This window comes from Prionailurus viverrinus, chromosome B3, assembly GCF_022837055.1.
Source record: "Prionailurus viverrinus isolate Anna chromosome B3, UM_Priviv_1.0, whole genome shotgun sequence".
NCBI lineage: Eukaryota > Metazoa > Chordata > Mammalia > Carnivora > Felidae > Prionailurus > Prionailurus viverrinus.
This window is the reverse complement of record NC_062566.1, coordinates 109,942,601-109,970,087: the sequence shown is the minus strand read 5'-3', so window position 1 is coordinate 109,970,087 and position 27,487 is coordinate 109,942,601. Positions and strand designations below refer to the sequence as shown.

At 41.3% G+C, this 27,487-nt stretch overlaps 1 protein-coding gene across 5 annotated transcripts in view; it reads right to left on the bottom strand.

Annotated features, from left to right (window-relative positions):
* Positions 1–27,487, bottom strand: part of RAD51B (RAD51 paralog B) — a 617,832-nt gene that overhangs the window by 74,075 nt on the left and 516,270 nt on the right. For all 5 annotated transcript variants that reach the window (XM_047862724.1, XM_047862723.1, XM_047862725.1 and 2 more), the window contains one exon: positions 15,554–15,657. In XM_047862724.1, the coding sequence (XP_047718680.1) occupies positions 15,554–15,657 (104 nt within the window). The remainder of the gene's footprint in view (positions 1–15,553; positions 15,658–27,487) is intronic.

Genomic DNA, 27,487 nt, shown 5'->3' with positions numbered 1-27,487 from the left:
ACCCCTGGCACTACCGATTTAGTCTGGGAAGGCCAAGGAATCTGAGTTTTTAACAAGCTCTGCAGGAGAATTCCAAGAGGTATTCCTCTGTCCTCTGGTCAGAAAGCATTACAGGAGGAAGTCATTGGCCAAATAAATACCTGAGCCAAGTGCTAGGGTTGCATCCTATAGTTAGCACAAACAAATGATGTGGCAAGCCCTACCATAAACAGTGAAGAATATTTTCATTGTACAAAATAGTAAATGAAGTATAACATGACGTTGTTTCTTCTTCTGGATCATTAACTATTTTGTAGAAGAGACACCTACAACTCATAGTTGTTTGCCTAAGATCACATATCTAATTAGAGACAAAGTTAGAACTTAATTCTAAAATATCATTATCTTTTTTCACAGTGGAGAATCTCTTCTTTCTAGCTACTTGGAGGTGAATACTGTAGGCTTATGTATGTATGATATGTATGTTATATGCCAGAATCCATGAGTTAATTTTAATCTCTGACATGATAAAAAAAAATCATCTTAGCTTTTTGAGGTGTTCAGATGAACAAGTCCTCTCATATTATTTCTGGGGCTATAATTTATTCCATCGGCTCCCTTGTAGGCTAATGGAAGAAACTTAGTTAGGAGGAAGAGTAACAATGCCATACAATGCTGGACATTTCAGAAACACCAGAAACTATTCACACTGGTGCACACCACCTGCTCCCTTTTCATTACATTCCTACTCTTCTATATAAAACATGTATCTGACCCCAAGGTATATGAAGTTTTGTGCATCATCAGATAACCACATAAGTGTCCTTGTTACTGGTTCCTGTGCTAAAAAAATTGGGGTGACTTCCTAGACACAGCCCAAATAAATCAATATGTGATTAGATTCGGAGTCATTCTCCAAAGGATGGAGTTTTTGTTGTTCCCTGGAGTGATGGAGCATGTAAGAGTCTCTTAGCAATTTCTGGGGTTTTGCCCCCAAAGACTAGAAATGATGGTTACTTTTTTTACTTCTTGGTTCAATACTGAAGGATCTGACAAGGTACATAAGTACAGCCCCTTCACTTCTACTTTTCTCTGATGAATGCTTTAAGACAACAATTATCTTCATTTCTCAAGAGACCCTTCCGAGAGTTGTTATGAAATGCGGTCAATATAGCAAAGTGAAGCCACAGCCTGTTTGAAGAAAATCAGTAATGTACTCTGCAGTTGGATAATGCCTATTGTCTCAGAATCTCAGAATGCTCAAACTGGAACATTACTTAATTGGTAATAGTGGCCTTAGAAAAGATTTATTATGATTTAGACCAATCTTACAACTATTGTTGGCCAAAGAATTCTCCTCATAGAATCTGAGGTGAATTGGAATTAGAATCCAAATACACAGCTAACCATTGAGCATCCTTGCCCTCCTGGAGAGAATTCTGGCCTTTGGAGCTACTCCTCTGCTCCATGTCATCATTGCATTCAGAAGTTGCCAAATTCTCTGCCACCATGTGAACTCATTAAAGGATGGGAGTCTGCCATACTTTCAACAAGGGAGGCCCAGGGTCTTGATGTGTATGTACAGACCCCGGAACATTTCAACACACATCTTATAGAGGAGATTCTGTTGATTTCAAAGCCCCCCCCACCCCTTCCAAGCATATTTCCAGCCATTAAAATGTTTCCTGAGCTTAGATACAAGTGGAAAGTTTTGGAAAATCCCACAGGAAGGAGACTGGGCCAAGAGAGCTCCTTTTCTCATGCCATTCAGGAAGCACTGAACAAAATGTTTGCCCTCCAAGACAACTCGGCCCAGGAACCCGACTCTCGGGGCTGGAGAATCATGGTAGGCAGAAGAGCTCTTTGGGGAACAGGAGCAATAGAAAGTATTTGGGTTCTTATATTAACCATGTGCCAACCACAGAGCTTACATAGAGTGTACCAAAGTCCATCAGACAAACAGGACTCATCCCATGTAGTTTAAGAGAGAGAATTTAATGTTGGAAACTAGTTACAAATGTGTTGGAAGAGCCGAAAGGAAAACAGGGGCAGTGAGGCAACCCAGACCCTAGCAGCAGTAGGAAGCCACTGCCATCTTTAGAGCTGGAGGAGCAAGGGAAGAGGTGCTGTTACTAGAGCTCAGAGAATGAAGCTGCCCAACTCCAGCTCTTTGGGGAGCTGGAACCACACAAAGATAACTAGTGTTACTGCCTGAGACACCACCGGAAGCAGAGAGAGGCAGGCAGAAATACATGGCTTCTCCCATACTTCTGCCCTCTACCCTCTCTCCAGGGCCCCAAACTAAGCAAAATCAATAGAAAGGGAGCCTGGGAAATACAGATTGCAGGATTAGTTCCCTGTGGTACCAAGCAGAGCAGGGGAAAGGCAGGGAGGGGATCTGAGCAAAGAAGCAATTGACTGGCATGGCCCACTAAGGAATAGATTCCTGATTCCCAATTTGTAAATGGGGATTTTTTTAGAAAACCTTGAAGTGTAAACTGGTGGTCCTCCAAATTAGTTAGTGGTTCCACATGCTTGGACTTTAAATTTTCCAGAATTCACTGGAGACGAAGACACAGTTATCCATAGGGCCTTCTCCTCTCTGACCTCAGGGGCTTCATGCAAATAGTTTATACCTTTCTCTTTCCCCTGCAGGTGTTTCCAAACTTGATTTTTCACACATTCTGATGACCATTGTCTTTTTGTAGAAGTCAGGTTCTAAAAGAAGGAAATAGTGCTGAGGGTGGAGAAGAGAATGATGGGCTGGAAGCAATGGTGGGGGGCGTGTATAGGGAAGGAGAAAATTTTGACTCAAGATTCTGCACAATTATAAGAAATCTCTTCTGATCTCCAAGCTAATCGCTGATAGCACTCATTGAGGTCTAGGAGGAAGAGTGGAAGCAGCCACACTATCACATAAAGCAAGGCCAGCTCTTCTCTCCCTCCCAGGCCTGCTCATTCTCCTGCACTAGCCCATTCAGTGGGTGATAACCTCATCTACTCACATCAGAAACAACCCCACCTTCCAGATCCTCTCTCTCTGTGCTTAAGTGCTACTGACCCTGTCTCCTGACCATCTCATATCTCTTCCTTCTTCTCCATCTCAGTGGCCACTGCTTTGGTTCAGGTCCTCATTTCCTTGCATCCTATTTCAAACCCATATGGTAAACTTCTGCCTGAGAGAGCATTGTAACATATAGGCCTGATGTCATAGCTCGGCTGAGAGTCTCTCAATGGGACTTCTGAGAGCCTTCAGGGTCAAGTCTGATTTCTCCTACCTTTCTTTGCTTTGCCTTTATATACAGACTCCATTTCTCCACACTTACCCATTGTACAGACACTCATAACCCTCCTCAGTAGCACTAAAGAAGGACCATTTACAGTTCCCACCCCAAAGCCTTTGTTCATATTGTTTTATCAGCCTCCTTACCCATCTTCTGGTAAATCCTGATACACTGTCCAAGTGTTACTTCAAACATTATAATCTCCTCTGAATCCTTCCCTGATCAGGCTTTCCCTGCTAAGAATGCTGACCATCCTAACTAATAGTGATGCCCACACTATACTCTGTCACAATTCCCTCAAAACCTTCCTGTATGTATTTATATGTCTTTCTCTCTCAAATATGTATTCTCCTTCTGCTATGGTTCTTCAAAGCAGGAAACTGGGCTTTGACCTCATATTCCCAGAATTTGGCACACCTATCTACCCAGAAAAGATTTGAAGGTAGAAAAAGAGGAGGGAAGGATGGAAGGAAAAGGGAGTGGCCAATACAAAGAAAACTTAATGGTCTAGTCTAGATGAAAATACAAGAGTTAAAAGAGGATCTATGTCTATGGTTAGAGCATACACAAAGGACTATTACTATAATTACAGTTCTTAGAAGATTTATTGCTAAAGATTTTAAGCTGTAACATATACCATCTCTTAATTGAGGAAAAATATTAGATTTTTTGAAGATGAAAAAAGTGACCAAGACTTCACAGATGCTGTAGCAGTCACTTAGCCAACTTATTTCAGTGGGTTTTCTTTGAAAATATTTGGCCTTTGGACAAAATTACACAACATGTAATGAGACCCCCTATGCACGGGGGTCCCAGAGACAACAAAAGATTTTGGTAGAAATGCCTGCTGTTTAATTTAAACTGAGATTAGTGGTGGTTCCTGAGCCAGACTGGCCTTCTCAAGCCAACAGGATCAAATGCTAATAGATTCTGAGCAAAGCCAATCACAGGGATCTTGGAGCAAAGTCTAAATGAGAAAAGGGAAGAGGGAGGTATAAAAAGGTAAGGCTAGTGCCAGGATGGGGTCATAAGTAGGAAATGGAGATCAGTCACAAAGAAGAGCCTAATACTCCAGTGCATGGTCAGTATAGCAGAGTATGTCTGGAGAGAATACTCTATAAATAGCTACAAATAAGGGAGAGCAGCTTGGTATACTGAGGCTATTGAAAGGTTAGATGCTTACAACCCTGTTAGAGAACATAGAACTGCCAGAGTTTCCCATTCCAAGGGACACTGACTGAATCTTCATTAGGGTGCTGGGATAATACTCTCAAAGAAGAACACACAACTTTGAAAAAAATTTAAAGGTAAACCATGAAATTGATTACTACGTGGGGAAAGGGACTTTGCAAGGAGAGAATAAAGGTATAAATATCATTTATATGTCATTCTGCATCATCCATGAGGAAGAGATATCTCTACAGGGTGCACCATGGTACCTCCAGGGCCCTGCAGGTTCTCACTCGAGGAGACTAGGAATGGGTAGGCACAGGTCTGTCCCCACTGTGGGCAAGACTCCACAGAGACCTTTTCTTTCTGCTTTGATAATAAATATCAGACATTGAAGCCAAACCCAGAACATGGAAAAGATGCTGGCTGGAAAGGCCAGAACTTGGAACTTGAGAGAGGAAGGACCAATATTTCCCCTGACTAAATGGGAAGACTCAGAGGACCATGTCCCATGTAGCTCATTCTTCCTCAGGGGTGTTCTGTTGTCACACAGAACAACGCTGTTACAGGAAATAACTGACGATTACTTAACAGAGATAGAAAAAGCTCTCTCAAGGCAATGACTCATTGCACTCTTTGAGAGAAGCATTTCACCTAGTGCAACCACTGAAGGTGGCCACACCACAGTGGTTAAATGGAGAAAATTTATGCAAGTAATTCCAAGCAGCAGGCATTAATAACCTTACTTTAACGTGGGACTCAGTATATGATAAGAGTTAAGAACCCAGGAATGCAGGGGAGGGAGTGTATGTATGTTCATAGGGGATAGGGGATCCTTAGAAGTCATGTGATTCAGAGCAATTTTTTTGAAGTTTATAAACTTCAATGTACTCATCTATGAATGATGCCTAGAAATATATGGTTCATAGGGTAGTTGTGAGGCTTGAACAAGAAAATGCCCAGAATGCACTTAGCAGAGTAGTCGGCACAAAGGAAACTCTCAGTAAATGGTTAGGTAGACAGAGCTGAGAAATGAGAAATCCAGGGCTATAGGGGCTTTGGGTGATATGTTCTTAATCCTTCCCAGATATACCAGGTGCCTCTGTTCTAACTTTTTAAGGTTGATAACAATGAACCTCATTCTAGAGGTTTGACATTCAGAGAATTCTGTTACTTAGAGTCACGGATCATAATCCCAGCTCAATCTCTCCTTGCCAATTCTGAGTTAAGGATTCAGCAAGTAGGCGGTGGGGTACAGCCACTGTAGCTTGGCTCTCTAAAGGTGTTCTCAAAATCATAGTCCCTTTGGTAACAATAAAACAAGGGTCCAAGACTCAAGCACACATGCTCTTTGTCCTAGATGCCAGAATTCTTAAGCTCTGCCAAGTCAAGAAGGGAAACTTTCAGAAAGATACCCTCTGTGGAAAATGTCTGCTTCAAACATTTGAACTCAAAGGCAGTTGCCAGAGGCCATTGATTTAAAAATCCATGGAAGGTTATGGGGTGGGAGGCAGGGAGAAAGTGTGGAGGGAAGAGCAACAGGGCAAGAGGAAGGTTGAGGGAAGGAAAGACTGAATACGTCAGTCAATTCTATGGTAACTGAAAATTCCAAATTATTTACAGCTGCAGAAATTAGGAAAGCTCAATCATTTATATGGCAGTTGACAACCAATCATGCATTAGATAATGTTTAACATATCATAAAATGTTATGATAACATAATCAGACTTACCAAAATTCAAACAATTCTAGAGGTATATTTGATTTGTTTTTCCTCACACCTCCATCGTGTAAATCCTTTGTCTGCTTCCCATCCCCCTACACCTAATTTTGTAAGCCATTACAATTTTGGAAGGGTCTGAAGCCCCACCACACCTACTGCCCCAATCAGGTTGAAACACAAACCAGCATTGTACCATGTTATGACCCTCTTAGCCACAGCGGACCCTGGGGAGAAGCAGAGACCACAGGCCCGGGCAGTGCACCGCTTGAGCGAGCATACTCCCCTGGCAACAGCAACCACATGACGAATTCTCCAAGCTGGATCTGCTTCAGCCACATGTGTGACAAGCTGTGCTATTCAAATCACACACACAGACAGGGCAAGGAGCAGTTCTGAATCACAGTCACATGCCAGGAGGATTTCTCAGCCAAATAATGGCAAGAGCAAGAGGAAAGAAAGCAAGAAGCAGCTCATCATCGCCTTCCTAATGTCCCTGGCCCCAGGGTGGGAGGTGCTGTTCTAATATGTAATTCAGTAAGCTTTGGAGGTAAGCTAAATGACATTCTAGATCCAGTCATCCTTGGGGAAAAATTGGCGAGGAAGATAATAAGGACCATTCATTGCAAGCCAGAAGAATCATCACTAAGGCAAGGCCTCACTTTCCAGCACTTCATTTGATTACTAAATTAAAAAAAAGAAAAAGTGCCTACATCTCAGAGGACATGGTATAGCAAAAAGACTTAGGCCTGGAAGTTAAACAGACTTGGTTTCAAATCTTGATACTACCACTGAATACAAGTTATTTATCCTCTTTGCTCAGTTTCTCTATTTGTAAAAAGGAGACTATACCATCTATGTTAAAGGCTTGTTGGGTCAGCGCAAATAATGCATGTAAAAAGATCAAACATGATGCCTGCAACCATCAGTAAGCAATAAAGACTAACCCCCTTCCCTTCTGAGACAATGAAAAGGGCTTTACATTAGTGTTGCCTGGAACACTGGGTCTGAGCAAGGATGCTCTTCACTACCAAACTGCGGGACCCTGAGATGGCAGGAAACAGGTCTCCACATGGCTGCCTCCTTCCCTCTGTTCCACTTTGACTTTTGTAAAATAAAGATGAAAAGGTTAAAAAATATGATAATCACAAAGCTTCTCTCATGCCAAGAAGACCAGGCAAACAAAAGACCAGAAAACTCCAAGCTTCCCAAGCCATCATATGCCTTTAGCCTATGAGATAGGCAACATGAAGCTCAAGACTAAGGGTGACCCTCCATGAGCACAAGTGACCATTTGTGGGAGAGGGGCAGAGAAGACAGCCTTGTTTGCAGGATGTTGTCTATAAAGAGTCATTCAGCTGGGAAGTCCACACTCACTGTGAAGTCCAACTCAGAAAAAGTCAAGTATTCACATATCTGGACCAAAGAGCTTAAAATGCTGACTTTCATCTGGTAATTCATCGCAATGTGGGGTGGGATGATGCCTTTATATATATATATAAATATATAAATATATAAATATATAAATATATATATATATATATATATATATATAACTTTTTTTTTTGCAGAATTCTGTAGAACCTCTTTATAAGCCACTGAAAGTTTTAGAGGATATAAATACCACTTTGCCTGCAAACCCAGTAATTTGATTGGGCTAGGGGACATTTTTGCCCAAAGTTTTCCTATTAAAAGTCAGCACAGTAAAGTGAAAATAGCAACAGATTAGGAATTAGGAGAATTTAATTCCAGTTCCATTTCTGCCACTTATTACTTGTGTAACCCTGAATAAATCACTTAACCTCAAATTGCTTACCCCCATCTGTAAAATGAAATGGCCAGAATACAGTGTGGTTCTGAGGACCACCCTTGTGAGAATCACCGGAAGTGCTTGCTCTTGCTGAAGGGTCACTGGAGCAGGGCCTAGGAAGCATCATTAACAAACACCTGTGATTCTTAAGCTTGCTGTAGTTGAACATCACTGGATAAGATCATCTCTAGGAGGCAATCTCAGATGGAACATTGTTGTATCCTAAATGCCTTTGTTCTAAGTGAAAGCACTGGTTCATTTGTAAATCAGTTCATAGTTTATGTAGCTCTTAAATTCTTCTCTCCCCTTTGCTTTTCCTAACCAAAGATGTTGCCCCATTTTCTTCTCTAGCTAACCAAAGCCAAAATACAACATCCTGTCCAACCTTCATTCTCAAATGAGCCAAATGCATTTCAGTGTCCTTGACTCCCAGGTCACTGCCTTGTCCAAGAGATCTCATAGCTATTTCCTATGTTGTTTCCCAACTGAAAACACTTCTCTTCCCTAGCCGACAACAAGGTCTTCAGTTTGGTTCCAAAGCCCTGTGTCTCTTTCACTTCCTGCAACAGCTGAGATTTCTCTGGAAATCTCTCATTCACATATTTGCCCTGGTTTACTTACTTAGGGAGTCAGAGCTGGAAGGGTCACTGCATAAGGGGATTTGGTACCAGACAGTGTGTAAAAATAAAACTAGTCAGAGCTAGAGGAGAATGACAGAGGTGATAAAATACTGGTAAGATGAGTGGCTCAGTAAAGGGAAAGACGCCTAAACACTCTGCGAGTGGATCAGTCACTCAGCCCCTGATGGTCAGAGATGGTGATCCTCAAAGAGAGAAGGACATGTGGTAATTCCTCCATGAAAGCAAATATATTTGATTTACAGTACTATTCTTTATTCATAGATAATGTCTTTTCTATTTTTTTGGTGTGCAAGTAGCTTTTCCTTTTTGAAATGATAACACTTAATTTTGTAACTCCACTTGCTAAAAAATGACATTAAAAACCCCATGATGGTCTCCCGCCTTGTTTTGTTTTGATTTTGATTTTAATTTTTCTTGACTCCATGTGGCTCAAAATCTCCTAGGAAAAACTGACTTTGCCCCTCAGCAAAGGTACATTGTCTATCATGGCCAAGGGAAACTCCCATCAGAAACATGGCAGCAACTGTATTAATGAATTTTTAACTGTCAATTTCCAATGGAACCCCTTCAAGGGAAAGTTTTATCTACTTGAGCCCATTCAGAGGTAGTGATATTTTTGAGTACGTTGAGTTTTTCCAGAGGGAGTCCAATGAAATTTGTTTTTTTTTGTAGGTGGTGGAAGAGGCATTGATATTCCTATCTTAAATGTGGAGACAGAACCAGGAAGTGTCCCCTTGGGTGTCTATGTTGTCCTTTCTCAGATGGACCTTGTCTTTATGCTCTGAGTCTTAGCTCACTGCATTCATTTGCTGTTACTGCATAATTTCAGGTAGGATTTCCTCAGATTTTAATATATTTGCCCGGTGACCTGAAAAAAAAGAGTCCTTTTAAAAGTCACCATTCTGGGTTCTGCTTTTGTATATTTTCCCAATCTGTTCAATACCTGTTAGAGCACTTCTGATGGAAGAGTGTGGGCAGGGGTTAGATTTCACACTTGAGCAGCTCTGAAAAGGGATGTAACATTTATACCCAAGGCAATGTACCTGGCTGGGATTCTATGTTCCTTTTGCTATTTCTGCAGACATTTATGCTTAAAAAGAAATTTCTCCCACCCCTGCAGCCAAACCTCTCCTCTGGTTGGATACACACACACACACACACACACACACACACACACACACACACACACGTCTCCTGCCCTCCATGTCCTCCTTGCCTAAAAACAGCAGACAGGCTAAGATAGAAATAGAACAAACACAATGACCTGGAACCATTTTACAAAGAGAAATGAATAACCATTTCACTCATTTTTGAGTGAGGGCAACTAAGCCTGAGTTCCTCTGGAGGAATCTGCAAGTAGTGAGACATAAAACTGATTCCATGAGGTAAAACATCCTCTTCGATGTCTTTCTTTTGGTGAATATGATTGTATGCGTGACATTCTTGCCCCAAACCTACACTTCAGCTTATCTGGGAGAAAAGATTTCTCATCTCTTTAGTTAGTCAGCCCTCCAATAAGCCTATCCAAGCACAGATAGCAGAACTCATGACTTGTGGAAGATGGCAACAAAGATTTCTTATCCTTTCCCTCAGCCAAAGACCCCATGCTGCCTGTTCCCTTAAAGCAGCTGTGGAGCCCCTCTCCCTCACTCAGTCTGGGTCCGTGTTTAGGGCTCTGGTTTGCTTACACAGTGGAATATTCCAACTAGGATTTCAAAGGAAGCCTGGCTACCACTCTCCCAGAGCCCCCAGCAGGCTGGTTCCACAAAAAGATATTCCTATATTCAGTCTTTGTACAGCACTTCTTTATAAGTATCTGCTATAATCGTCAAGGTCTGATGCCAACCTTTTTAACTGACAATCACTGGCACTTTAAGGGAACTATTAAGCTGCGTAACTCAATTCTTATGGGGAAGAGTGATTCCAAATAAGCTATATGGCTTTCTTCCTTAAGACCGGGTTCATGCATAGATAGGAGTTTCTCTCTCTCTCTCTCTCTCTCTCTCTCTCTCTCTCTCTCTCTCTGATTTTCAAAATAAATGTATTGAATATATAAGTGTCAAGCATTGTTCTGCCTCTGAGGGTACACAAATAAGATTCAGTCACAGTGCTCAAGGGGTTGGCAATCTGGGTTTCACTCACGCAAGAACAGAGACAAGTACTAAGTGCATCTGTGGGCAAAACTGAGGGAAAGGGGGCTGATTAAGGCTGGGTGTCAGGAAGTCTTCACAGTGATGGTGTTTGAGTCTTTTAAAACACAAAATGGATACTGAGAGAAGAATTATATCACCAGGAAGGGGACACTAAATACTTCCAAAATGCAAAACAACCTGGGACCTTGAGGAAAACCTAAGGATTCCAGTAGGGATCAGGAGCCTGAGTAGTATTATTGGTCTTGTCAACAATTTACTGGGTACTTTAGGCTCTTCCCCCAAGTGTTCTTCTTTATTTTTTTTTTAAGTTTACTTATTTTGAGAGAGAGACAGCATGAGCAGAGGAAGGGCAGAGAAAGAGAGAGAGAGAGAGAGAGAGAGAGAGAGAGAGAGAGAGAATCCCAAGCAGGCTCTACACTGTCAGTATAGAGGGCTCCAACTCATGAAACCATGAGATCATGACCTGAGGGGAAACTGAGAGTCGGACACTTAACTGACTGAGCCATCCAGGTGCCCCTTCCTCAAGTGTTCTTTAACTTCCAGGTGACTGCTATATAAAGGATGAAAATATTATTATAAAATCCTTTTAAATAAGCCTCCTATATGAATAAGTCACCTCTTCCCCGTTCGTTGAAATGAGAGAGTCATAATATTTCATCAAGAGGGTGTGAAGCTTTAGTTGGGATTAATTTACTTCATTACTTCTTCCAGGGCACTGAAAACTTTGTATAATCCCCATATGTGGTTTGTAGGAATGGACTTCATGATGATTTGATGAGAAATAGTATGAATATTTCATCAAGTTTTTCATCTTCTTTTCAAGTATTAGCACCCTTACTTCAGCTTTTCCAGCCCCTCATGGCAGCCCGCATGGTCACTGCAAGTGCCTCCTGAAGGAAGGTCTCAGCCCATCCGTTGTGCATGCTGTGGCCTCAACAACCCCCACAGAACCTTCTCTGCAGTGGGGCCCGCCCTCTCCTCCAAGCTCACTGAACTCATCATGCCCTGCGGCATGTACCATTCACACGGTCACCTCTTTCCCCAGTAGACTGTGAACAACTTCAGGGCATCAACTTACTCCTATTTTGAATCTCTGGCATCTTACATGGTGACTAGTGAATGAGGTGTCAAGTGAATGAGGGCACAGACCCTCTGCTCTTGTGACAGGGCCAAACCCAACCTGTGCCTTCTGAATGTGTGATTTTCCTTCTTTTGCTGTTCCTCTTTACCCCAAATCTTCCCTTTCTTTTCTCTGTAACAGACATTTATCTATTTAAGGCACCGGTTTTCAGCCTTGGCTGCACAGTAGAATCCACTTGAGAGAGCTTTACAAATAAATAGTTGTGCCCAGCCCCATCGGCACAGATTTTGATTTAATTGGTCAGGGTGGGGTTCTGGTGTTGGTATTTTGTAAATGCTCCCGTGATGAGTCTAAAGTGCAGTCAGGCTTGAGAAATACTGATTTAAAGTGATACTCAAGCCCCACCACCTTCTAAAAAGACTAATGTGCCTCTGATGAGTTTACCTTGCTCTGGATTCAAAGCAGGTACCATTTTCACCACTTATTAGGTAACAAATCAAACACTGCCTTGTGACAGTACTTCGATATTAGTTTGTTCTTGAACTCCTGCTCTTCGTTTTGATTGTTTATGAGTGTGCACACATGTATCAGCTCTCATACGAGACCAGAAGGACCTTGAAGGCAGGAACTGTGTCTTCTCCTTCTTTGCATTCCCATGCCATGTACATGGTGGACCAGAAACATATTTTTGATTATTTAAAAAAAAAAACAACTCAAAATACTAAAAGAGAAAAAAAACCTAGTAGAAGCCACTTTAATTCTACTTTAAAGATATGTCTTTGGAAAGAATAAAAATGTTGCAAAAAGGGTGGGGCAGGATTGAAGCAGACTCGAAAAAGAGTAAATAAAAGTCAAATGGAAAAAAAACTAAATTAGTCCAAAAGAAAATGTTTCCCAGTTTCTTAAGAGGGTTTTTGCAAACACTGAAGCAGAATAAACAAGAGAATTAACTCGGCTTGTGCCCTGATAAGGAGATTTCTTTTTTGGTTATATAATTTTACAAAGTTTCCAGGGTGTAAAGAAAATAATCAGCCAGGGAGGACTCCTTCCCTTGGACTTTACAATTCAGCTCTTGGTTTAATCGGCTGGAAGAGCTGCTCAGTTTGACCTGACCTCCTTCCAGCCCTGTGATCTCAGACTAAGCCTCACATTCAAGAGCCCTGGTGTAGAGCTCAATGTCATAGAAACGGGATAAAACATAATCCTCATTCCATGTCCTTGATCCCTTGGTGTAGTGGCCTCTGTGCATTGGTGGGGGTTGGGAGAGCTATGCCTGGTATCTTCTCCTAGTGGTTGGTGTTCCATAGATCTAGCAACGCTAGAATGATCTAAGCATGTTCCCCTACTAAGTAGTGTTTTAAGGAAGTACTATTTGGAACAATTGCCTTAAAGACTAGTTTAAGCCACTGTTTTGTGCACAGATCCCAGAAAAGGTTTATCTTCATATGGCTTCTCTACTTTGTCATGAAGTAAGACTACAGGAAAGGCTCAGTGTCTCATAATGCACACCTTCTACTAATGCAATATAAGTTCATCAGAGAGAGAGATGTTTTCTATATCAAATTTTATCCTAGTTATTAGGCCACAAATTGAAGGACTGGTCCCCAAAGGCATGCACATTTCTAGAGATTGATTAAGTATAAGTTCTCTTGCCTGGGTTGGCCATTTTAATGCTGGTCATATTTTACTTTGCTACAGCATTTTATTATATTTTACTGTTTTATGTACATATTTTACTAATTTGTGTGTGAAAACATCATTCAAAAGCATTTAACTCTGCTCTTGATTGATTAGCAATGAAAGTAACATGTTGTTCTTTGTAGATTAAGATAACACCACTGACTCATTTGATAGGATATGAGTTGATAGACTGTCACTGATCCATCCATGCTGTGCTCCTCGTTCTTGTGACTAGTAGCTTGTATTTGACCTCAAGAGCCAAGAACCGAGGGCCACCAAAACCCTGCAGTTACTAAAGAGACATAAAATAATAGCATTTGTCCTACCAGCCACTTCCTGTTGACATTAAAAACATGGAAATGACTGGTTAATTTATTAAAACAAAAGGAAAAGGAAAAGAAAAATATGGATCTAGCTTCTTTATTTACTAATAAATGCTAGCTAGAATTGGTAAAAACAGGATCTGGGAGCCTGGAATCCATGATTCCACATACAATAGACTACATCACAAAATCAATGTATGCCATCTAAAACCTAAAAGAGAGATAAACTACACATTGTCAAGGAGAGGAGTTAAAGATCCATGAAAATGAATGGATTTAACACTGATTCACAAGGACGTTTGCTTCCTCAGATAAGAATGCAGGTAGTAGTGCTTGACAATCCTTAATGATATCCCTGATAGCTGCAAACGGGGTCTATTTAACATAATTTATAACATAGGGTACAAACCAAAGGTCATTAGGTTCCACAGGAACATCCTTGGATATGTTCCACTGAAAAGAGAAGTAATGGATTCAGAACCCAGGATACTTGAATCATCGGGGAAAAGGTATCACTGAGGTAATGAGCACGCCAGGGCCTGAAAACTTAAGAATGTTTCCCTAAATGAAAACAAGCAGCTCCATCTTCTCAGAACATGGCTGACTCAATCATCAAGCTGGAATGTTATTTACACAGTCCCAAGCAACCAAGAAGAATCCTCTGGTCTGTAACCGAGGGTACTTGGAAAGTTAGGTCTGGAACAGGCAAAGGCTCAGGTCTGTTTCTGATGATTCCTGGCTCCTTGAAAGAGAGCCAATTTACCTAATGCAGGTAAAGGGCAACAACTCCCTGCCACCTCCCCCAGAAAGGACCACCAGTGTGATATTTCATGCCTCTTTAGTTAATAACTTGCGTTGTAATATAATCAGCAAGATGGGCAAATCTGGGTTCTGAATTTTGCCCCATCCAGCAAATCATAACAATCACCCTGTCTTCTTCCTCCTCCTGCTTGTGGGAGAGGTCATGCTAGAACCTGGTCTACACAATAGAGTAAAGCTGCTGTTAGACACTGGGAAAAATAAGTTCCCTAATTATGAAATATTTGAGCAAAGGGGTCAGACTGTGGTGTTGCTTCCTTCAGAGTAAAAGAGAAGATTAAGAACAGGGTAGAAAGTAACCTTTCTGGATGGAAGGTGGGGAAATCTTACTTGAGGCCAGGATAGAAACCCTACATAGGGAGCTCTGAGAGAGCTATCATCCTTTTGGGGGTCTCTCTAGCATCCTTCAGTACTGGAACCTACTGGTTTAGGAGTTAATGCACAAACAACCAGGGTCTGGGGAATGGTTTAATCATGTGGCAGAATCTGTCTGGCCTACAGTTTTCAAACATACTAACCTCAAGAAAAAGCATCATCACTATTTAATTTGTACACAAATTATCTAGTCCTCAACAAACACCAGCTAAGTAAAATGATCATTCACCTTTTAGAGATGGAGAGTTTGAGACCCCTAGAGGGGTGGACCTTGGTCACTTACAAGCCACTGGCAAATATCAGGAGGCATGTTAACTCAATGGGCTCTGTTTTTAGACATGGTTTCCTGTGAGTGGCTTCTTTCCCACTTCATTGTAACTGCTATCTTTACCTAGCCCTGACAGTGTTGGCTCAGGACAGACAACGTGGCCAGTGCTTTCAGAAGATGAACACTCATATTGCTAAGTACATCTTGTTGTCTGACCTTGACAGTCAGAATACATCGCCAAAGCACTCACCTGTCTTCTCTCTGAACCAAGGTACTGGAAAATCAGCCGGGTGTTCACACTGTGACTCCAGGTGTTTCCTAGGGCAGCTGTCACACAGCTGGATCCAGAAGGGCCTGAAATGAAACAGGGCAAAGCCATGACTATGAATGCCCTTTCTTGTAATGGTGTTTCACATAAACAAAAGTCCAGTCATTGCTCATTGCTTAGAGACGACTGGGGGGCTCAGTTCATTACCACAAAAGTTGACAAATTAGAGAAGAAGGAGAGGGGTTAAGGGACATGAGACTAAAAATAAAAACCAGCATGAATTTCCTTCAGCCTCAGCGAAAGCGACCACCACTGGGCTAAAAGATAACAGAGTTATATATCAGTAAGAGATTGCATGCAAGGCAGCTTGGAGCCATTGCTAGTAATAAATTGAGCCACTCAACATCCACAGTAAAAAGGCATAATGCTACTACATAGAATAAGAGCCAGTTGTGAAATAGTCTTAGTTTAACAGAGTTGTAAGACTTCTTTAGCTTGACAAGAGTCTTAACTCAATTTTCCTAATCAATGTAGAAATGGTGGAATATATGTATAAAATTCCTTTGCCCTTCCAACCCCTGCACACACACACCCAGAAGAGAACTCTGGAAGATCTAACCATTTCATGTCTCATCTGTTTTAGACATCCTTATCCCCAGAGAAACATTTTTTCACCTTCTAAGACTTTCCTATAAAGGAGAGGAGCTGAAGTATTCATCTGAGTTTCTAGTCTACTCCAGGTTGAGCTTCAGCTACCTTACATCTCCAGAGCTTCGCGGATCTCTCTTGATGTCACCAGAAACTATTCCTGCTCTCCTCCTCTTGTTCCTCCTTAGAGGCAGGCTCATGAGTCCCACCACTTAGAAGCCAGGCCCCCATCATATCTGGCACATCTTGAGGTCTCCTCTGAATTCCTGTGCCTACTTTGGCCCTGGGCCATGGGAGGAATCTTAGCCCTAGGGGGGCAGAGTGAGACATTCACTTTGCCTTATATCCACAAGATGCCATATCTTTTAAATGAGGAGACTAAGAACAAAGAGGCTGAAGTCCACTGAATTAGCTAAATCCACACGAAGTCTTGACCTTCTCATTCATTGCCTGCTTACTGTATCATTTGATTTTCACCTCTCAGTCTGGAGTAGGAATTGGTCTTCTTTTCTGGACCAGTCATCTTTCAGGGTGGTTTTATCAACTTTGCATGGCCTAACACTCCTGAGCCCAAATATTATGGCAGATGAAGGTGGGTCTGTGGTTCTAGGCTGGAGGTGATTTTGTTGGCAATATCTAAGTGGAAAAGCTACTGGCATCTAGAGGGCAGAGGCTGGTGATGTTGCCAAACACCCTGTAAGACAGAGGACAGGCCCCCATAACAGAGAGTTATCCATCCCCAAACATAATAGTGCTGAGATTGAAAGCCCTGGGTTAGATAACACCAACCATACATTTTCTCTGGTTCAAGCAGGCACAGGAATGAATTAGATAGAAATCAACGACTGGGACCTCAACAAGCCTGGGAGTTTCAGAATGAAGAATTTAGCATAGGAAAGAACAAAGTTTAGGGTGACCTTGCTTCATTATGCACATAATTTAAAACATATACAAATTTATTTGGAAAACACACGATCTAGACTGTGCTCATGTGATCACATCACTCCCTTACCTAAACTCCAGCCAGCAGCCCGCTGTACTGAGGAGAAATACTAACTCCTGAACAATGCATCCAGGGCACTTTGTCATCTGCGTCTGTGTCTCTCTCTGGCCCCATTTCTCTAAGCATTCTCACTGGGTGGTCTCCCGTAACCTCCTGACTTCTCTGTCCCCATTATCCTTGACCTCTTGTCAGCAGTTGATAAAGCTTCCCCCTCCTTTGGCATACTGCTTCTACTGGACCAAGTGGAGTATTCTTTTCCTTCTCTGCTACTCTTCTCTCTCTCTTCCTAGTTGTGGGTGGACCTCAGGGGATGGGCCATGACAAATTTTTCTCCTACCATCTAAGTGCCTTCAGTGGCTAGAAAGGTAATGTCCATTAATAAAGAGGCCAGGTGTTTGCATCTTAAAATACAGGAATTCTTTACTACCACAAAGTGATACACTCTCTCTTCCATTCTTCTTGAAATACACAATCCTCTCGTCTTTCATTTTCCCCAGTTTTACAGAGACGTATTAACAGAGAAATACTTTCTCTTATAAGAAAACCAACCCTGCAAAGGCAATAGCAACTGATTGTTCTTTTCTTTTTTGCATTTTTGTAAAACAGCTTTTTTGAGATAATTCACACATCATGCAATCCACCCAAAGTGTACAGTTCAATGGTTTTTACTATATTCGCAGTTGTTCAAGCATCACTACAACCCACTTTAGAACACTTCATTGCCTCAAAAAAAAACCCCATACCCCTTAACTATATAAGCCTCAAGCCCCTCTTTGCTGTCCCTCAGCCCTAGGTGACCATTACTCTGCTTTGTGCTTAATATTAAGTATCAGGAGATGATGGGGAGTAGAGGAGACTGTGGTGAACGAGACAATCCATCCATGACCTCAAGGCTGCAGACCCTGTCTCGCTCTAGCTATTATTATCATGTGACAATATGAGTTCATAGTCAGCCACATCTTTTGACTTTTAAAAGAGAAGCCAGAAGTCCATGTTTTAAGTATAATCTACAGATTTTAAAATGTTAGTTTAATTAAAAAAATTTTTAAACATACAAATGAACATAATTATGAGCCATATAGGACTCATTCCCACCAAGCTTACAATGTCTGCTCCATATGGATGTCCTCACTGTTGACAAGGATGTGACCCCAATGTGGATGATTTTGTAGCCTTTGTCTCAATCTGTGACCGGCTTCAGCACCTGTCCTCCATTTTTAACAAGAACTACAAGCCTGGCATAATGAATAGCAGCACTATTAATTCAGCATCTTCAAATCAAGCTCACTTTTTCCATTATAACTTATTCTTCCCTCTTTCTTTGGCCTTCTAGTTAATCTGGTTCGGAACCTCAGTTCCATTCTTAAATTTCTCCTTCTCCCATGCTTCTCAGTTCCAATAAATTGTGATGTCCTATTGATTTAGCTGTAAAATCTCACCTATATCCATTCCCTATCCTCCATTCCTCCTACTCCAACCTTAGATCAGGTCCACATTAGCTCTCACCTGAGGGTGGCTCCTAGAGCTTTCTAACTGATGTCCATACTGCTGTCAGTTCCTCAAAGCCCATCCTCTCTTCTGCCTGATTAACCTCCCCAAGTCACATCTAAGCACACTTCCCTGCTGCTTCTCAGCATGCTCAAAAACTTTCAATGGCTTCCAAAGAGTTGTACATTCCCCAGATTGGCATTCAAAGCTCTTCCAGCCTGTGCCTGGTCTGTCTTTCCACACCACTTCCCTCCATTCCACTTCAAAGAGACTTTGTTCCAATTCAATCACTTCTTCCCCATGTCCCCTCCACACCTGAAATGCCTCTGAGTCCACATGTTGTCTTTGATACTACTTCCCGCATGCCACTTCCTTGGTCATCACAGACGTAACGTCTTCCTCCTCTAAACTCCTGCAATACTTTATTTCACTCTCTCACGCTATGCCATCTCTTTCTATCCTGTGGTATATTACTTGTAGTGTGCTTCTCTTATCACTCCTAATACATACTTTAAGAGGCCCAAATCCATGTCTGATTCATGCTAGCATGTCTGAATCACTTAACTTATGCCTCATTCTGTGTCACTGACACATGGAAGATAATAAACACTGATTCAATAGTCAATAAGTTATTCCTACTAAACTTGGAACCATGTTACTATATATTCAGTTTAGCAGCAGATTTACATTCTTAATTTTATCTTGCTTAAGCTAAACTTAATGGCATTTTTGCATTTTTCAAGCAAACTGTAGAAGCTTGTTGCGTACGTGCCTGCTAAGTGATAGGATGAAGTAAGGCTGAACTTCCAAGTTTGCCACGACAAAGCTACATGTGAAAAATTAGGAGTTGTTAATTAAGCACTCAAAAAATTTTTTTTTTCAGTAATAAAATGATCGGCACTTCCCAGGTTCTGGAAGATGTTTTCAGGGGTCAGAGCCACATTTGGCCAGTGGTGACTATTTAAAGAATGCCATGGGGGCACCTGGGTGGCTCAGTTAAGCACCGACTTCAGCTCAGGTCATGATCTCACGGTCCGTGAGTTTGAGCTCCGCATTGGGCTCTGTGCTGACAGCTCAAGCCTGGAGCCTGCTTTGGATTCTGTGCCTCCCTCTCTCCATTCCTCCCCTGCTCATGCTCTGTCTCTATCTGTCTTTCAAAAATAAATAAATGTTAAAAAAATAAAATAAAGAATGCCATGCCCCTAAGCTAATGAAAACAGTATAAGAAAGTATCTATATACTTTCCATACACTGGCTGCTTTCTGGACAGGTAAGCTCAAGTCCCAACTAAAGGCAACAAGTGCAAATGACTACAGAAAAGTTCCTAATGGAAACCCTGACTGAGTGGCTTGAAAAGATCTAAAAGATTCAGGAGTGCTTACAAACATTACGCCACCACAAGAGCAATCACAGAAGGCCTTGAAAGTTAATAATAAGAAAAGACAATATTTTTAAAGTACTATAAGGGAGCACTAGGTGAGCCCTATATGTGAGGAGAGCTTACATCTTGTTTGAGCTTCGTATCTTAGTTACATCTCTCTTGATCCCACAACCACCTATGAGGTAGGTAATATCATCACCCCTATTGACCAACTAAGGCTGTGAGAGATTAAGTAATGCTCCCAAGGTCACGTGGTTGGTTAATGACAGAGCTGGGGCACAAACCAGGCAGACTATCTTCACTGCTACCCTAATCGGCCTTCTCCAGGCATTATGTCAATTAGCCTGCAACTCTGCCAGCCCGGTGGGCCTTGGGAAGGGCTTGGAGAGCCTGAAGGCCCATCTCTAGGAAGACACTGATGGAGGCGTAGTGTGAGCATTCCATGACTCATCTGAATCTGTGTGTCACTCAGACTCCACAATCAGCTTCTTCTGTTCTGATGTTCAGTGGTAACCCAGGGCAAGGTGTTTCCAGAAAGATCATGCATGCCCTGGCTTGGCAAGTTATTTGACCTCCATCAACTGGCCCAGCACCTGATTCATGTAAATCAGGTAGTCTGAAACTGACCCTTTCTGGTTGGAGGCTTAAAAATCTGGTCGGCGTTGTAAAGTTATTTCACTTAATAGGACCTCAAATATGGGAAAACGACTGAAGGGTGGTTACAGGTGCTAGGATTATTTGAGACAGAAGTGGGAGAAAGGGAGGTGGGACACTGTCAGTTACTATAAATTTGTAACTTTATTTTCATCTAGAAAATTCAGTGGCCTCATGTCTTTGGACTTTCAAACATTTCTATGAGAGGGCTGGCATAAATAATCATTAATGCTGTTTATGGGAAATTAAAGGTAGAAGGCATCTGCTTACTGGCCTTTCAAAAAAGGTGATTTCCTGCCCAATGACCTAATTGGTCAGGAAATAGATAAGTGAATCTTTTCTATGCTCACTTTAAGCGGAAGTTCTAAAAATTAGGGCACTCTTTCCCTCTCTCCTTTTTGATGACTCTGACATTTAGACCTGCCAAGGCAGTATGATTTCATTGTACTGGAATTTGGTTGGTTTCAATACAAATAGAAAACTCAAATAAGTGAACTAGGTTTTGAAAATATTTTCATTATTGGGGACTTTTTCAGCATCACAGGATTGAGCTTGTAGAAGTATTCGAGTAAGCTACATGGAGAAAATCTGTTTACAGTGAAGTCAGGTCTCTCTAAAACAGACTGTGGGAACATTTGTTATCCACTCTCTGAGACTCTTTTAGGTAAGTCAAAGCATGTTTTCTTTCTCTGTGACTGCCTACCCATCTGCAAAATGTGAATAATAATTCCTGCCTCCAGGCAACCAAAGGTTCTTGGTGACTCTTAGATGAAGATATTTGATATGTATAAATGACAGGAACAATGATGATCAAACCCTGATGATGAAATTCTAGGGAGAAAGAAAGCTTAATTATCATCTTATACATTTTTAAATTTTTCTAATAATGAGGCAAGCTAGGAAAGCTCAGGAATGAAATGGTTAAAACGGCAGGACTTGGATTCTGGAATATCCTTCATGAACACTATCTTTTGGATCCAGTTCCCCACTCCTTTGGAGGGGGAGTTGGTTATGAAGATACATTTCTCACAAGGCCAGGGGCTGTCTCTGTTCTGCACACAGGGCATAGTCCTTGTGCAATCAGCCTGGAGGAGGATAATCAGGTTGCTATGTAGCCTTGATTTCCAAAAAGGTAATGGGCCTCTGGTACCAACCGGTGTCAGTATGTAGAAGAGGCCTGTTGGGGGCCTTCAATGAGGAAGCTCCTTCTCTGAAAACATTTCAATTTATGACTCCTGTGCTAAGCATTTCTGGGAGGTCAACTGAATCTCCAGTACATATCATAAAAGTGTCTGTCCTGTAGCAAAAGGATCAACTTTAAAAGAATAGACTTTTCCATGTTAAAAATATTACAAGTATAAACAAAGCACTGATTCCAGAACAGGGGGAAGGAAAAATTCAGGGCATAAGAGGGCTGGATATTCTGAACATTGGTCCCTCCTGTCCCTTTAGATAAAAGGCAACTTACTGAGACTAGAAAGAGGAAGAAGGAAAGAAAGAAAGAAAGAAAGAAAGAGGAAGAGAGAAGGAAGGAAGGAAGGAAGGAAGGAAGGAAGGAAGGAAGAAAGAAAGAAAGAAACAAACAAACAAACTTATAAATCTTTTCAGAACTGAAATAAGTTCAGGAAAGAGATGGCATGTTAGCACTGGAATTAACAGTCTCTTTCTTATCTTTGTCCTCACATCCTAAAGCATGTTCTGTATAATGCATGACAACATATGGTCAGCTGCTGGCTACAAGGCAGGACCCTGGAGTTCTATTTCTGAATTAGCTGTGGGCTTTTAATGAGACCAGGTGGGAGCAGGAGAGTGATGTAACAAAGAACATCAGGGTAGGCCTTGGTAATGAGCAGTCACTTCAACTCTCTGAGCCTCAGTTTTCTCACTCATAACAAGGGGTTGTTGGAAATTATCTCAAAAGTTCCTGCCTATACTAAGAACTTTGAATCTATGGCATTTTGATGACAAGAAATTAGTTCCTCATTCTGGACTTCACTTTTTCCAGAAAGTTTGAAAATGTTCTACTCCATGGGCTATCTTTGAATGGCTGTACCCCTACCTAGTACCTATTTAAGCCTGAAGAGAGTTTTACAGACATGTGGTCCTTTTTCTAAGAGTAGATTTCCCTCCAGACTAGGGGTTTTCTTAGTCTACCTTACCTACTAAAACCTTATGATGGGTAAACATGTGATGGCCAGTGGCCAAGTCCCAGCAAACATGACTTTATAATAACAAAGCTTAAAGATGGGAGTCTGAGTGAGAGAGTAGGGATTAAAAGGGGATTATCATCCATTAAATTCAGTTTCTCCTGTTTAAAACCAAGCCCATGGAAGTTGCTGAACTACAGCATATATTTTTCTGTTGGGTCATTCATTTGAACTGGGGAAGTGACTGAGAATCTTGGTTAGCCCCAATAGAAAGATGAAGTAGGGAAATATTTAGATCTGCTTTTTCCTAAATTTCTCAGAGTAGCCTAAGTTACCTCTGTTAGTGGATCATCAGCTCCTGTTTTATTTGATGCAGAAAGCCATAATTTCAGCAAGCAATGTTGAAGAGGATGAATGGGGTATAAAAGGGAAGAAGACTGCCTAGGATAGGCTATTTCTGAAATAAGGATTCAAAATGACCTATGAGCTCCATGAGGCCACAGTGCAAAGGTATCATATAAAAGAGATTGGGACAGGCTCAGACATCTATCCTCCAGCAAAATTAATTTCCTTGGGGGTTTGTGGTTCATTAACTGAACCTGTGAACCAGCTGTATTTAGTGTGCACTCTACTTCCTCAGGTCTTTAAAATTGACAATGGTCTGTAGGTCAAGTTCCAACGGAAGTGATATTTCTGACCTAACTCTATAAATAGAGCACTGGAAAAAACCCATCAGCTGCAAATGGCCCAGGGAACACACGCTATCTATTAAGTAAGTAACCGCAGTATCTGTGCTGCCATTTTAGATGAGAAAAAAATATCTTTTGTTATTTATAATCTTCTGAGCTTTGAGATTCTCAAAATACTTTAAAGCTATTAGTCTTCTTTCAGATTTACAAATAAAGGATCTGAGGCATAAAACCACACAATAACTGCCTCAATATCATCTGTGCACTGAGGAAGGCATTTGGCGTGGTATAGAATAAGGCTGCTTCACTTCAGTAAAGCAGAAAATGTCATCTCCGATGTCTCTTGGCTAGATGTGAATGCAGTCCAGAGTCTTTACTTGCACAATACACTTAGGATCCACTTTCTGATAAAACTCGTTAGTAAGGAAGGTTAGAAATGTGAAGAAGACCAGAAAAGGTGGGGCAATCAGAACCTTTGGAATGCAAGGGTTAGGGATGGGTTAATCCTCCATTGCAGAAGGAAGAAACAGAGTTAGCTAATCATCAGGATAAAGACTGGTATGCACTAGCACAAACCACTCAAACAACTCCATTGGCTTTGTGTGGGGAGAACAAACTTGGAGTTTCCCAGTCTTAGTATGGTTATGTAAGTTATCATCCAAACAGGACACTTCTGAAAATGAAATGGGGACATTTTAATAACTATATGGGGATAATAAGTCAGGACTCTTCTAGGCAAACCAGGATGCGTGTAGGAAATCTCTAGAACAGGCTGAGGGTACTCACCCTTCAAGAAAATGGTCAGTCTAGAACTCATCTAATTTACCAACCAAAAGTTCTATAGGGATATTGCACAGGATTTTTCTGCTATGTTTGCGGTGGCAATCATGAAAGTCCTCAAAGACAGCTATGACAACAATAACAGGCACGAGAAGAACAGAACGAGGGTGTCTGCATAGAAAGAATTAATCTCCTCTGACCCAGCTCAGGTTCCAACATACCCCAGGAGGCCATGCCCCTGAACCCTTTCTCCAATATAGCTTTCTTCCTGCTACCTCCTATTTAAGTGTATGTGTTGGGGGCAGGGGGAATCCTGAATGGGGACCTGTAGCTAGGTCTCCTGACCCTTTGAAAAGAACTCTTTATTTTTTTTATTAATTTTTTAAAAAATATTTCTTTTTTGAGAGACAGACAGAGAGAGTGACAGAGCATGAGCAGGGGAGGGACAGAGAAAGACACAGAATCTGAAGCAAGCTCCAGGCTCCGAGCTGTCAGCACAGAGCCCAACGTGGGGCTTGAACCCACGAACCATGAGATCATAACCTGAGCTGAAGTCGGATGCTTAACCAACTGAGCCACGCAGGCACCCCCAAAAAGAACTCTTTAATTAAAAATAAACTCATTCACTAAAGAAAAATTCATACTATTCTTAAGTGAATACTAGCAAATAAAACAAAGAAAGCAAAAACCCAGCCATACATGAAAATCTGAGGCATTTTCTTTCTGAATTTAGGCTTAACTGAACATCCACCAGGAAGATGCTTAGGTGAAATGGGTTTTCTTCCATAGCAATGTTCTCTAGATGCTTACTGTAGATAAGAGAATTCTTCAAATCATGTGAATCGGCCATCTTAGTAGGACCTTTGCTTTTCTACTCATCATAGAATCTGAGCCAGCAGGAGGGTGCCAGAGCTGGATTCTAGTAAGTCTTGGTATCATGCATGGTCATTCATTTTTTCACTGTTTGATATTTTTTTCAGGTCACTTTTTTTTCTGGCTGCAACAGAACTATAGTCACTTATTCTGATTTCAAATTATTTATAGTACTGGCTGCTGGGAGGGGGTAGGGAATTACCCTCAGAGGTATGCATTCAGCCAACTGTCTTTGGATAAATCTAGGAAGGGCAAAAAGTGTCATATCCTTTATCAGTCACTCTTCCTGGGGAGATTAAACTATGGTGAAGTAATATATGGTCACTTTACAAATCCAGGGAACTAGTCTGGACTACAAGTAAGCCAGGTGACAATGTAACTGACTGAAGAGCGAAGGGGACACACTAATAGTCATGGGGTTTGCCTTTGGGAAGTCAGCTCACAAGGCAAACCCAGGACCAGGAGATAGGGTCCTTTCCCAAGGCCTTAACTGATACAGAATTGGGCCCAGGTAAGTCTGCTGTTGCTCAGGCTGGCACTGTACCACTGGCTTTTTGCAATCAATAAGGACAAAGGGAAAAAGAAATGCTGTTGTTTATCAGAAAATAGGTTCTTGAAGAAAAATATTTCTGTGAAAACATCAGTGGCTTAAAAAATCATTAACACAAAAAGACATTTCAACTTAACGTCTAATCCTGGACTGGATCTTGGATCAGAAAAAAAAAAAATGCCATAAAGGCCATAATTGGGACACCTGACAAAGTTTGACTATGACTGGTATATTAGATAATAGTATTATATTAGTGCTAATTTCCTGGGTGAGATCATTGTAGTGTGGTTATGTAAGAGAAGCTCTTCTTCCGAGATAAATGCTGTAGTATTTGGAGATGAAGGGTCATGATATCTACAGTTATTCTCAAAGGGTTTTGCAAAGCTAACAACAATAAATTCATATCATAAAAAATAAATTGCTAATAATAATATGAGAAAGATTTAAAAAACCAGGCAAACTGTTAGAAGTCTAGGTGAAGCATCTATGGGAGTTTATTGTACTTTCCTTGGAACTTTTCTGTAGGTTTGAACTCTTACACTTAAAAAAAAATACAACTGGGCACCTGGGTGGTTCAGTCAGTTAAGCGTCTGACTTCGGCTCAGGTTATGATTTTGCGGTTCACAAGTTCACACTTGATCTTAGCCAAAAGGCTGAGAAGTGATTGCAGTTCACGAGTTCAAGCCACACGTCGGGCTCTGTGCTGGTGGCTCAGAGTGTGTGACCTGCTTGGGATTCTGTGTCTCCCTCTCTCTTTCTACCCCCCCACCAACTCATATTTGGTTTCTCTCTCTCAAAAATAAATAAAACATTTAAAAATTAAAAAAAAATACAACTATTTGGGGCATCTGGGTGGCTTAGTCGGTTAAGCATCCAACTTTAGCTCAGGTCATGATCTCGCAGTCTGTGGGTTCGAGCCCCCTGTCAGGCTCTATGCTGACAGCTCAGAGCCTGGAGCCTACTTTGGAGTCTGTGTCTCCTTCTCTTTCTGCCCCTCCCCTGCTTACACTCTATTTCTCTCTCTCTCTCTCTCTCAAAAATAAATAAACATTAATTTTTTAAAATAAATAAATAAATAAATAAATAAATAAATAAAATACAACTGTGAAAATGTAGGCTGGCCTGCCCTAAAAGTTGACTTGGGTCACTGATATAAAATCAAGACATAGGACTGGATCTCTGGAGAAATTTTAGGGCATTGTTCCATATGCACGTTTATACATCAGAATAACCTAAACCAGGTAAACCACTTTTTTAAAATGTAGAAGCCCTGTCCCCATCCCAAACCTAAGGAAACAGAATCTCTGAGTGGTGATTCCCAAGAGTCTGCATTTTCAAAAGTCTCTCGCAGATGATCTTATTTATGTTAAAGTTTGAAAAAATCACGTATCAGGCATTTGCTATTTTGCTTGCAATGATATAGGCTTCTCAGACCCCACGGACATTCCATGTACTGTTACAGATGCATTTGCGTTAAAAAAAATCCCCACCTCATATCTTGTCATGTAGCCCTACATCCTTTTCATCAACGGAAGACACCGGTCTGGTGAATGCCCTTTGGCCCAGTTTTTAAGACTCCTATCTGCTGACTTTATTCCCCACCCTACTTCCCAAGGGGGAATGGAGAAGAGATGTAAACTGTTTAGAAATGCCATAACTCATCTGGTTGGAGTTGTTGTCAGGGGAGCAACCCAAAACCCTAA